The following is a 13,481-nucleotide window of genomic DNA, read 5'->3' as shown; positions in this document are numbered from 1 at the left end:
GTCAGGGATCAGCAGCAGCCCAGACTTATTCATGTTAAATCTGTACGAAGGTGGAGACAGCCACATTTGTCTCCACGATCCCTGTTTTATGGAATGCAATAAAGGAATTTTTTTAACGCCAAGTGGGGAATGCCCCATTTCGCCTTTATTCTTATCTAAGAGTGGACTTCTTTCTTGGTGAGCACTACACACCAAAGCAATGTAGCTGCAATCAAGTCTATGATGTAATATAAGGTTACCGCCTAATTGTGCAATGTGTAAATGTTGAGCAGCAACAGATCCCTGTTTTCTATTATTACTAGTAAAAAAAACTATGTAGAATTATGGAGAATGTTAGGTAGACAATACAAAAAGGCCAGAATAAATTTATCACAGAAATGGCTAATGAGTCATGACACTACATTCATGTCCTCAAACCTGTTCTACAGTTAGGGCCAGAAATATTTGGACAGTGACACAAGTTTTGTTATTTTAGCTGTTTACAAAAACATGTTCAGAAATACAATTATATATATTATATGGGCTGAAAGTGCACACTCCCAGCTGCAATATGATAGTTTCCACATCCAAATCGGAGAAAGGGTTTAGGAATCATAGCTCTGTAATGCATAGCGTCCTCTTTTTCAAGGGACCAAAAGTAATTGGACAATGGACTCTAAGGGCTGCAATTAACTCTGAAGGCGTCTCCCTCGTTAACCTGTAATCAATGAAGTAGTTAAAAGGTCAGGGGTGGATTCCAGGTGTGTGGTTTTGCATTTGGAAGCTGTTGCTGTGAGCAGACAACATGCGGTCAAAGGAACTCTCAATTGAGGTGAAGCAGAACATCCTGAGGCTGAAAAAAAAGAAAAAATCCATCAGAGAGATAGCAGACATGCTTGGAGTAGCAAAATCAACAGTTGGGTACATTCTGAGAAAAAAGGAATTGACTGGTGAGCTTGGGAACTCAAAAAGGCCTGGGCGTCCACGGATGACAACAGTGGTGGATGATCGCCGCATACTTAATTTGGTGAAGAAGAACCCGTTCACAACATCAACTGAAGTCCAGAACACTCTCAGTGAAGTAGGTGTATCTGTCTCTAAATCAACAGTAAAGAGAAGACTCCATGACAGTAAATACAAAGGGTTCACATCTAGATGCAAACCATTCATCAATACCAAAAATAGACAGGCCAGAGTTAAATTTGCAGAAAAACACCTCAAGAAGCCAGCTCAGTTCTGGAAAAGTATTCTATGGACAGATGAGACAAAGATCAACCTGTACCAGAATGATGGGAAGAAAAAAGTTTGGAGAAGAAAGGGAACGGCACATGATCCAAGGCACACCACATACTCTGTAAAACATGGTGGAGGCAACGTGATGGCATGGGCATGCATGGCTTTCAATGGCACTGGGTCACTTGTGTTTATTGATGACATAAGAGCAGACAAGAGTAGCCGGATGAATTCTGAAGTGTACCGGGATATACTTTCAGCCCAGATTCAGCCAAATGCTGCAAAGTTGATTGGACGGCGCTTCATAGTACAGATGGACAATGACCCCAAGCATACAGCCAAAGCTACCCAGGAGTTCATGAGTGCCAAAAAGTGGAACATTCTGCAATGGCCAAGTCAATCTCCAGATCTAAACCCAATTGAGCATGCATTTCACTTGCTCAAATCCAGACTTAAGACGGAAAGACCCACAAACAAGCAAGACCTGAAGGCTGCGGCTGTAAAGGCCTGGCAAAGCATTAAGAAGGAGGAAACCCAGCGTTTGGTGATGTCCATGGGTTCCTGACTTAAGGCAGTGATTGCCTCCAAAGGATTTGCAACAAAATATTGAAAATAAAAATATTTTGTTTGGGTTATGTTTATTTGTCCAATTACTTTTGACCTCCTAAAATGTGGAGTGTTTGTAAAGAAATGTGTACAATTCCTACATTTTCTATCAGATATTTTTGTTCAACCCTTCAAATTAAACATTACAATCTGCACTTGAATTCTGTTGTAGAGGTTTCATTTCAAATCCAATGTGGTGGCATGCAGAGCCCAACTCGCGAAAATTGTGTCACTGTCCAAATATTTCTGGCCCTAACTGTATATACATTACTCAAAAAGATAAAGAGAACACTTAAACAACACAATGTGACTCAAAGTTAATCACACTACTGTGAAATCAACCTGTCCAGTTATGAAGCAACACAGATTGTGAATCAATTTCTCCTGCTGTTGTGCAAATTAAACACACAACAGGTAGAAATGATAGGCAATTAGCAAGACAACCCCTATAAAGGAGTGGTTCTGCAGGGGGTGACCACAGCCCATTTCTCTGTTCTCTTTTTGGCTGTTTTAGACACTTTTGCATTTTGGCATTGCTCTCATTCATAGAGGTACTGTACAGTAGCATGAGGCAGTGTCTACAACCCACAAAGGTTGCTCAGGTAATGCTGCTCATCCAGGATGGCACTTAAATGTGAGCTGGGTAAGACAGGTAGCTGTGTCTGTCAGCACAGTGTCAAGAGCATGGAGCAGATACCAGGAGACAGGCCAGTACACCTGGAAATGCGGATGGGGCTGTAGGAGGGCAGCAGCAAAATGACCTCCAGCAGGCCACTAACATCCATGTGCCTGCTCAAACTGTCATATAAAGACTCTATGAGGGAGGTATGAGGGCCAGATGTCCACAAGTGGGTGTTGGCGTTTGTCAGAGAACACTGAGTGGCTGATTTGACATTGACGCAATGTGCTCTTCACGGATGAGAGCAGGTTCACACTGTTTACATGTGACAAACATGGCAAAGTCTGGAGATGCTATGTATAATGTTCTGCTGCCTGCAACATTCTCCAGCATTACCAGCATGGTAGCGGCTCATTAATGGTGTGGGGTGGTGGGGAGGCATTTATTTGAAGGGCTACACAGCCCTCCACGTGCTTGCCAGAGGTACCCTGACTGCCATTAGGTACCAGAATGAGATCCTCAGACCCATTGTGAGACCATACAGTATGCAGGTGCACTGGGCCCTGGGTTCCTTCTGATGCATGAGAATTCTAGGCCTCATGTGGCTGAAGTGTGTCAGCAGTTCCTGCATGATGAAGGCATTGATGCTATGGACTGGCCTGCTCGTTTCACAGACCTGAAGCCCATATCTGGGACATCATGACTCCTTCCATCCACCAACACCTCCTTTGAGGAGATCCCTCAGGAGAACATCAATGGCTTCATCAGGACCATACCCAGCTGTTGTAGGGAGGTCATACAGGCATGTGGAGGCCACACACACTACTGAGCATCATTTCCTTTTTTGCGGCATTTCCACTCAAGTTAGATAAGTCTGTCATTTGATTTTCCACTTTAATTTTGAGCATTATTCCAAATTCAGACCTCCGTGGGATATTCATTTTTATTTACATTGAACATTTTTATGTTTTATTGTTTTAACCCATTCTACTATGTAATGAATAAAGATTTGCAATTGGAATATTTCATTCAGTGATATCTATGATATATTTTAGTGTTCCCTTTATTTTTTTAGCAGTGTGTAATTTTAGAGGCTGGCATATAATAAATTATAAAGATGGATCTAGTTTACGGTTAACTATCCACCATATACTGTATATGGTTTATTAGCAAAATTGCCAAACTCTGTTATTTGCAATAAACTAACTTAAGAACAATTTAAATAGGACCTGAATTCTGCCTGAGCCAGTGTTAAAAGGCCTATGGCTGTTATGTCAGTGGAGAAATGCGGCATGGAGTACTTCAAAGGGAGAGGGCCAAAGGGAGCAAAGTCCGGCACTGGAGCCAGGACAGGCGAGTACCACTTATGAAAGTGGTTAGATAATTCTGAGACTGCTGTAGTCAGTAGGAGCATTTTATGAGGAATTTGGAGAAACCATTTGTTATATTAGTTGTGTTGTAATATTTAAATTGCTCTTGCTTGATTGTTTTATTGCAAACAGCAGAAGGTTTGAAAATTTTGATAATAAACCTAATTAACAATGGAAGTTTAATAATTCTGATTACAACTGTATAGTAGGTTTACCTGCAACATTAGTAATAGCATATAACATGTAGTAATACCACATTATTTTGTACCAAATACTTAAAATACCAGTCAAAAGTTGGTGAAAAGAACACATATAGAAACAAGAGATAAATAAACTCATGCAAAACAAACATGAATATGTGTTAAACCATAGATTCCTACATTACATGTGTTCCTTCATGGTTTTGATGCCTTCTGAATCTACAATGTGTATATTCCGATAAGAACAAGGAAAACTATTATATGAACATTTTCTCCAAACTTTTGACTGGTACATCCGTGTTAGTAACTTATGGATGTTTTAGACTTGCCCCCTACTCTCCCCCTAACCAAGCCCAGGAATCGCACATTTGTGGGAAGGGCTTATACAAACCCTGACAATTTTGGTCTAAGGTCATTGTTTCAGGAAAATTGTGACCGTCCCGATTGTATTAATCAATTTTAAAAAACCGCAGATAAAGCGGTGAATGTGAAACGTGTCAGTTGAGGGTGGCTGCCTATATTGTAAGGATTTTTTGTGTTAATACTTTTAATTATTTATCTTCTCCTGATGTCTACTGCACTCACATTATACATTTGTATGTGGGACACTTTTTAGAGATTCATTACTATCCTGTTAATTTGTCTTACTGGCATCAACTTATTAATCTCTAAACTATACTTGTCCTTTTACCTAAAATCAGAGTATGGTCTTGCGGTCCTAATTCCCCACAAGTTAAAATTGCTTTTGGGGCACAAACCAGTCAAGCATGTCCAGATACTTTCTGGACTCTCTAGCTCGGTAACGTGACGTTAATTTTTGGAATCCAAATTTTCTCTTCATCTATATTCTGCCAGCACCAGGGGTGATAGAACTTTATTTTCCTCTTTTTCCATCAATCATTGCACCTCCCAGTGTCCAACGACTTGTTCACATGCCCTTTTTTCATGGACTGATTATCCGATTATGTCTGTATGTTTGACAGATCAAGAAGCAGGGGCAAAGACAAATACCCTCCCCTTGTGCTACCTCCCCCATATCCGTACTAGCATTTCTGCTGGAAAAGACAGATTACAATGGACAACAGGTATTAGGCAACAAGTTCCACAGAGTGTAAACACCTCGGAAGCTCCTGCATCTCAAAGTGATTCTTCGGACTGAAAAAGTAATTTTGGGTAAATACAGCACTTTGCAATTTTGTTAGTCATTGCTTTGGACATCAGATCAGCCTAACTTTATTGAAGTGACCCTTTAAATGTTATGTAATTTTATGTTGTTTTATGGTTAAGAGCTAACTAAAGACCAGTTCGGTGTTGTAGTCATCTAAAGGGGTTGTCCGGTACTTTGATAATGATGGCCTATCTTTAGGTTTGGTAGTAACTACCAGATCGGTGGGGGTATGACACCCAGGTCCTTCACAGAACAGCACAGCTCCGTCAACTGCATAGTAGCTGAAGCGGGGTACTGCGGTCCCACCCCTATTCATTTAAATGTGAATGTGCAGTACTCCCCCACGGCCACTATACAATTGACGGAGCTGTGCTGTTCTGCTCCACAACTAAGCACATAAAGCCAGCACTGGGAACAGCTGATCGGTGGAGGTACCATGTGTCGCACCCCCACAAATCTGGTATTTGCTACATATCCTAAAAATAAGTCATCAATATTAAAGTACTGGACAACCCCTTTAAGTATTAACTACAAAAAAGTGAAAACAGACACACAAGAAAGCATATTTAACTTGTAGAGCAGCTCAGACAAATGGTTACAGATAGTGATGAGCGAGTGTAGTTTTCATTGCGGCAGCTGAATGATTTACAGCTACTAGCCTGCTTGACTACATGTGGGGATTCCCTATCAACAAGGCAACCCCCACATGTACTCAGCCTGGATAGTATCTGTAAATCATTCAGCTGCCGTGATGAAAACTAAATCTCCGAGCAGTCATAAATACTCGGAGGTCACCCGAGCGTGCTCGGGAAAACCCGAGCAACAAGTACACTCGCTCATCACTAGTTACAGAAGCTCACAAACAGACCTTTGGGTTACTGACAATCACAGCAACATAAATGTATTTTTAAGTTAAAATAAAACAACTTTCTATGAATTTTGTGCAACCTTTTTTTACAAGACATGTATTTGCTATATTCATATATTAATTTGGTTCTGCAGATCTTGTTCAGGAGTCAACATACCTACAATCAGTGTCTTCTCTATATCAACTAGTTCATAGAGCAGAAAAGTCTTCATTTGTTAGAAGGCCATGATGCCTCCCAATTCTGGGTAATGAGGATTGAGAGAAATGTTGTGTGGACAGAGGTATGTTTGAGTAATAGCATGTGGTGGGCATCCAGATCAGGTTCTCTGACAAGACACCTCACAACATTGGTCTAGTCATATAATACTGCTCAAATGCTGTGAAAATCATAGAACTAAAGCTTATGTCCAACAACACAGTTACTATGTTTTACCTCTGCGTTTTCTCCTCCTGTTCTTTTCAACTTAGTTCTTAGCTAAAACGGCTCATAACTGTCATCTTCTTTACAACATATCTCAAAATCCAAGGTAGAACTTGTTCATGGTTTCTTTCCATCTGCACAAGCATTTCTATGGCACAGTCTAAAATCTCCTCATTCCTTTGTGTAGATCCCTCCTTCAGGATACACAGTGACCCATCGTAGTCTAGAGAACATGCTCCGAGCTGCTATCAGGGTACTCGAAGCTGTGCTGGCGTTCACTCAGGGTGATTTGCTCTGTGGTACTGCTGCCCATCTTTTCATGGTACCATGTGCTTTCACTGTTCCGTGACTTTCCGGCACCATTCTTACAGCTATCGACCAATTTGTGTTTTTCACAGATGCTTCCGAGTCCGGCTCGAGGGGTTTGGCTGTTTGTATGTTTGTATTCCTCTTCAATATCTTTCCCAAGTTTCCAAAGTTTCCATTTTTTCAGAAGCTCGTACTGGACCTGTGGGTGGACAGATTGAGCGATTGTTAAAGAAGGTGGATAAAGAAAAGTAATATATGTCACTTGGCTTGTGCTACCCTCCTCACAAATCAATCGTGTAGTAGACTGCATGTAAACTACTATGTCTGTACTGGTTGTTATGGCTGGCAATCAGGCAACACAGCGTGCAGTAATCAGCGCACATACAGAGATCTGGCAATAACCAAAAACAATAGGACGAGCTCTGAGACGTGGAATCTCTGTAGACTGCAGTACCTGATCTATCCTCACACAACTATAAGCAGCAGTGGATTGCGCCTATCACTACCTATGCAACTCGACACTGCCTGAGGAGCTGACTAGCCTGAAGATAGAAATACAAGCCTGACTTACCTCAGAGAAATACCCCAAAGGAACAGGCAGCCCCCCACATATAATGACTGTTAGCAAGATGAAAAGACAAACGTAGGAATGAAATAGATTCAGCAAAGTGAGGCCCGATATTCTAGACAGAGCGAGGATAGCAAAGAGAACTATACAGTCTACAAAAAACCCTAAAACGAAAACCACGCAAAGGGGCAAAAAGACCCACCGTGCCGAACTAACAGCACGGCGGTGCACCCCTTTGCTTCTCAGAGCTTCCAGCAAAAGTTAATAGCAAGCTGGACAGAAAAAACAGAAAACAAACTAGAAGCACTTATCTAGCAGAGCAGCAGGCCAAGGAAAGATGCAGTAGCTCAGATCCAACACTGGAACATTGACAAGGAGCAAGGAAGACAGACTCAGGTGGAGCTAAATAGCAAGGCAGCCAACGAGCTCACCAAAACACCTGAGGGAGGAAGCCCAGAGACTGCAATACCACTTGTGACCACAGAAGTGAACTCAGCCACAGAATTCACAACAGTACCCCCCCCTTGAGGAGGGGTCACCGAACCCTCACCAGAACCCCCAGGCCGACCAGGATGAGCCACATGAAAGGCACGAACAAGATCTGGGGCATGGACATCAGAGGCAAAAACCCAGGAATTATCTTCCTGAGCATAACCCTTCCATTTGACCAGATACTGGAGTTTCCGTCTAGAGACACGAGAATCCAAAATCTTCTCCACAATATACTCCAATTCCCCCTCCACCAAAACAGGGGCAGGAGGCTCCACAGATGGAACCATAGGTGCCACGTATCTCCTCAACAACGACCTATGGAATACATTATGTATGGAAAAGGAGTCTGGGAGGGTCAGACGAAAAGAAACCGGATTGAGAATCTCAGAAATCCTATACGGACCAATAAAACGAGGTTTAAACTTAGGAGAGGAAACCTTCATAGGAATATGACGAGAAGATAACCAAACCAGATCCCCAACACGAAGTCGGGGTCCCACACGGCGTCTGCGATTAGCGAAAAGCTGAGCCTTCTCCTGGGACAAGGTCAAATTGTCCACTACCTGAGTCCAGATCTGCTGCAACCTGTCCACCACAGAATCCACACCAGGACAGTCCGAAGACTCAACCTGTCCTGAAGAGAAACGAGGATGGAACCCAGAATTGCAGAAAAATGGAGAGACCAAGGTGGCCGAGCTGGCCCGATTATTAAGGGCGAACTCAGCCAACGGCAAAAATGACACCCAATCATCCTGGTCAGCGGAAACAAAACATCTCAGATATGTTTCCAAGGTCTGATTGGTTCGTTCGGTCTGGCCATTAGTCTGAGGATGGAAGGCCGAGGAGAAAGATAGGTCAATGCCCATCCTACCACAAAAGGCTCGCCAGAACCTCGAGACAAACTGGGAACCTCTGTCAGAAACAATATTCTCAGGAATGCCATGTAAACGAACCACATGCTGGAAGAACAAAGGCACCAAATCAGAGGAAGAAGGCAATTTAACCAAGGGCACCAGATGGACCATTTTAGAAAAGCGATCACAGACCACCCAAATGACCGACATTTTTTGAGAAACGGGAAGGTCAGAAATGAAATCCATCGAAATATGTGTCCAAGGCCTCTTCGGGACCGGCAAGGGCAAAAGCAACCCACTGGCACGTGAACAGCAGGGCTTAGCCCTAGCACAAATTCCACAGGACTGCACAAAAGCACGCACATCCCGTGACAGAGATGGCCACCAGAAGGATCTAGCAACCAACTCCCTGGTACCAAAGATTCCTGGATGACCGGCCAGCACCGAACAATGAAGTTCAGAGATAACTTTACTAGTCCACCTATCAGGGACGAACAGTTTCTCGGCCGGACAACGATCAGGTTTATTAGCCTGAAATTTCTGCAACACTCCGCAAATCAGGGGAGATGGCAGACACAATGACTCCTTCCTTGACGATACTCGCCGGCTCAGATAACCCCGGAGAGTCGGGCACAAAACTCCTAGACAGAGCATCCGCCTTCACATTTTTAGAGCCCGGAAGGTATGAAATCACAAAATCAAAACGAGCAAAAAATAACGACCAACGGGCCTGTCTAGGATTCAAGCGCTTGGCAGACTCAAGATAAGTAAGGTTCTTATGATCAGTCAAAACCACCACGCGATGCTTAGCACCCTCAAGCCAATGACGCCACTCCTCGAATGCCCACTTCATGGCCAGCAACTCTCGGTTGCCCACATCATAATTACGCTCAGCAGCAGAAAATTTCCTGGAAAAGAAAGCACATGGTTTGAACACTGAGCAACCAGAACCTCTCTGTGACAAAACCGCCCCTGCACCAATCTCAGAAGCATCAACCTCGACCTGGAACGGAAGAGAAACATCAGGTTGACACAACACAGGGGCACAGCAAAAACGACGCTTCAACTCCTGAAAAGCTTCCACGGCAGCAGAAGACCAATTAACCAAATCAGCACCCTTCTTGGTCAAATCGGTCAATGGTCTGGCAATGCTAGAAAAATTACAGATGAAGCGACGATAAAAATTAGCAAAGCCCAGGAATTTCTGCAGACTTTTTAGAGATGTCGGCTGAGTCCAATCCTGGATGGCCTGAACCTTAACCGGATCCATCTCGATAGTAGAAGGGGAAAAGATGAACCCCAAAAATGAAACTTTCTGCACACCGAAGAGACACTTTGATCCCTTCACGAACAAGGAATTAGCACGCAGTACCTGGAAAACCATTCTGACTTGCTTCACATGAGACTCCCAATCATCTGAGAAGATCAAAATGTCATCCAAGTAAACAATCAAGAATTTATCCAGATACTCACGGAAAATGTCATGCATAAAAGACTGAAAAACAGATGGAGCATTGGCAAGTCCGAACGGCATCACCAGATACTCAAAATGACCCTCGGGCGTATTAAATGCCGTTTTCCATTCATCTCCCTGCCTGATTCTCACCAGATTATACGCACCACGAAGATCAATCTTAGTAAACCAACTAGCCCCCTTAATCCGAGCAAACAAGTCAGATATCAATGGCAAGGGATACTGAAACTTAACAGTGATCTTATTAAGAAGGCGGTAATCAATACACGGTCTTAGCGAACCATCCTTCTTGGCTACAAAAAAGAACCCTGCTCCCAATGGTGACGACGATGGGCGAATATGTCCCTTCTCCAGGGACTCCTTCACATAACTGCGCATAGCGGTGTGTTCAGGTACGGACAAATTAAATAAACGACCCTTAGGGAATTTACTACCAGGAATCAAATCGATAGCACAATCACAATTCCTATGCGGAGGTAGGGCATCAGACTTGGACTCTTCAAATACATCCTGAAAGTCCGACAAGAACTCTGGGATGTCAGAAGGAATGGATGACGAAATAGACAAAAATGGAACATCACCATGTACTCCCTGACAACCCCAGCTGGTTACCGACATAGAGTTCCAATCCAATACTGGATTATGGGTTTGTAGCCATGGCAACCCCAACACGACCACATCATGCAAATTATGCAATACCAGAAAGCGAATAACTTCCTGATGTGCAGGAGCCATGCACATGGTCAGCTGGGCCCAGTACTGAGGCTTATTCTTGGCCAAAGGTGTAGCATCAATTCCTCTCAACGGAATAGGACACCGCAAAGGCTCCAAGAAAAATCCACAACGTTTAGCATAATCCAAATCCATCAGATTCAGGGCAGCGCCTGAATCCACAAACGCCATGACAGAATACGATGACAAAGAGCACATTAAGGTAATGGACAAAAGGAATTTGGACTGTACAGTACCAATAACGGCAGAGCTATCGAACCGCCTAGTGCGTTTAGGACAATTAGAAATAGCATGAGTAGAATCACCACAATAGAAACACAGTCTGTTCAGACGTCTGTGTTCTTGCCGTTCTACTTTAGTCATAGTCCTGTCGCACTCGCATAGGCTCAGGTTTACTCTCAGACAATACCGCCAGATGGTGCACAGATTTACGCTCGCGCAAGCGACGACCGATCTGAATGGCCAAGGACATAGACTCATTCAAACCAGCAGGCATAGGAAATCCCACCATTACATCCTTAAGAGCTTCAGAGAGACCCTTTCTGAACAAAGCCGCTAGTGCAGATTCATTCCACAGAGTGAGTACTGACCACTTCCTAAATTTCTGACAATATACTTCTACATCATCCTGACCCTGGCATAAAGCCAGCAGATTTTTCTCAGCCTGATCCACTGAATTAGGCTCATCGTAAAGCAATCCCAGCGCCTGGAAAAATGCATCAACATTACTCAATGCAGAATCTCCTGGTGCAAGAGAAAACGCCCAGTCCTGTGGGTCGCCGCGCAACAAAGAAATAATAATCAAAACCTGTTGAATAGGATTACCAGAAGAATGAGGTTTCAAGGATAAAAATAGCTTACAATTATTTCTGAAGCTCAGGAACTTAGTTCTGTCACCAAAAAACAAATCAGGAATCGGAATTCTTGGTTCTAGCATCGATTTCTGATCAATAGTATCTTGAATCTTTTGTACATTTACAACGAGATTATCCATTGAGGAGCACAGAGCCTGAATATCCATGTCCACAGCTGTGTCCTGAAGCACTCTAATGTCTAGGGGAAAAAAAAGACTGAAGACAGAGCTAAGAAAAAAAAATGATGTCAGGATTTCTTTTTTCCCTCTATTGGGAATCATTGGTGTGGCTCCTTGTACTGTTATGGCTGGCAATCAGGCAACACAGCGTGCAGTAATCAGCGCACATACAGAGATCTGGCAATAACCAAAAACAATAGGACGAGCTCTGAGACGTGGAATCTCTGTAGACTGCAGTACCTGATCTATCCTCACACAACTATAAGCAGCAGTGGATTGCGCCTATCACTACCTATGCAACTCGACACTGCCTGAGGAGCTGACTAGCCTGAAGATAGAAATACAAGCCTGACTTACCTCAGAGAAATACCCCAAAGGAACAGGCAGCCCCCCACATATAATGACTGTTAGCAAGATGAAAAGACAAACGTAGGAATGAAATAGATTCAGCAAAGTGAGGCCCGATATTCTAGACAGAGCGAGGATAGCAAAGAGAACTATGCAGTCTACAAAAAACCCTAAAACGAAAACCACGCAAAGGGGCAAAAGGACCCACCGTGCCGAACTAACAGCACGGCGGTGCACCCCTTTGCTTCTCAGAGCTTCCAGCAAAAGTTAATAGCAAGCTGGACAGAAAAAACAGAAAACAAACTAGAAGCACTTATCTAGCAGAGCAGCAGGCCAAGGAAAGATGCAGTAGCTCAGATCCAACACTGGAACATTGACAAGGAGCAAGGAAGACAGACTCAGGTGGAGCTAAATAGCAAGGCAGCCAACGAGCTCACCAAAACACCTGAGGGAGGAAGCCCAGAGACTGCAATACCACTTGTGACCACAGAAGTGAACTCAGCCACAGAATTCACAACAACTGGTATTATATGTGTCTTCCTTTCGGTATCTTTCTTCTCATATTTCTCCCTGGAAAGTATGATCGTCAAAATCCTTGCACATTTTCTCTGGTTTACATATTTTAAAAATATATATGTTGTATATATAAAAATATTTAACACTCCTGATTTTGGGAAGGTAATGGTAATACTAGCATCTGGCAAACATATAGAAAAATTTAAGAAGTACTGCCATCAACATTTTTATCCTCTTAATATATTGCAGCCAACAAACTACCGTATTTTTGGACTATAAGACACACCGGACCATAAGACGAACCCCAAATTTGGGGTGAAAATTGCAGAAAAAAAGATTTTTTAATAAGATGGGGGTCCATCTTATTGTCCGAATTTAAGGTATTTTACCTGAGGGTTGGCGGTGGCAGAGCAGGGTCACAGGAGGCATAGTGGCGGCAGAGGTGAGGTGATGCTGAGGTGCGGTGGTCGGTACAGCGTGCACCTGAGCAGGGTCCCTTCTTAACATAGTTACATAGTAACATAGTAACATAGTTAGTAAGGCCGAAAAAAGACATTTGTCCATCCAGTTCAGCCTATATTCCATCATAATAAATCCCCAGATCTACGTCCTTCTACAGAACCTAATTGTATGATACAATATTGTTCTGCTCCAGGAAGACATCCAGGCCTCTCTTGAACCCCTCGACTGA

The 13,481-nt window shown here is 43.2% G+C and overlaps 1 protein-coding gene across 1 annotated transcript in view; it reads right to left on the bottom strand.

Annotated features, from left to right (window-relative positions):
• Positions 1 to 6,116: 6,116 nt before the first annotated feature.
• GCGR (glucagon receptor) overlaps positions 6,117 to 13,481 on the bottom strand; it is a 177,195-nt gene continuing 169,830 nt past the window's right edge. The window contains exon 14 of the mRNA XM_069755776.1: positions 6,117 to 6,972. Within this exon, the coding sequence (XP_069611877.1) occupies positions 6,688 to 6,972 (285 nt within the window). The 3' untranslated portion in view covers positions 6,117 to 6,687. The remainder of the gene's footprint in view (positions 6,973 to 13,481) is intronic.

The sequence above is a fragment of the Ranitomeya imitator genome, chromosome 2, assembly GCF_032444005.1.
Source record: "Ranitomeya imitator isolate aRanImi1 chromosome 2, aRanImi1.pri, whole genome shotgun sequence".
NCBI lineage: Eukaryota > Metazoa > Chordata > Amphibia > Anura > Dendrobatidae > Ranitomeya > Ranitomeya imitator.
This window is presented reverse-complemented; position numbering and strand designations above follow the sequence as displayed.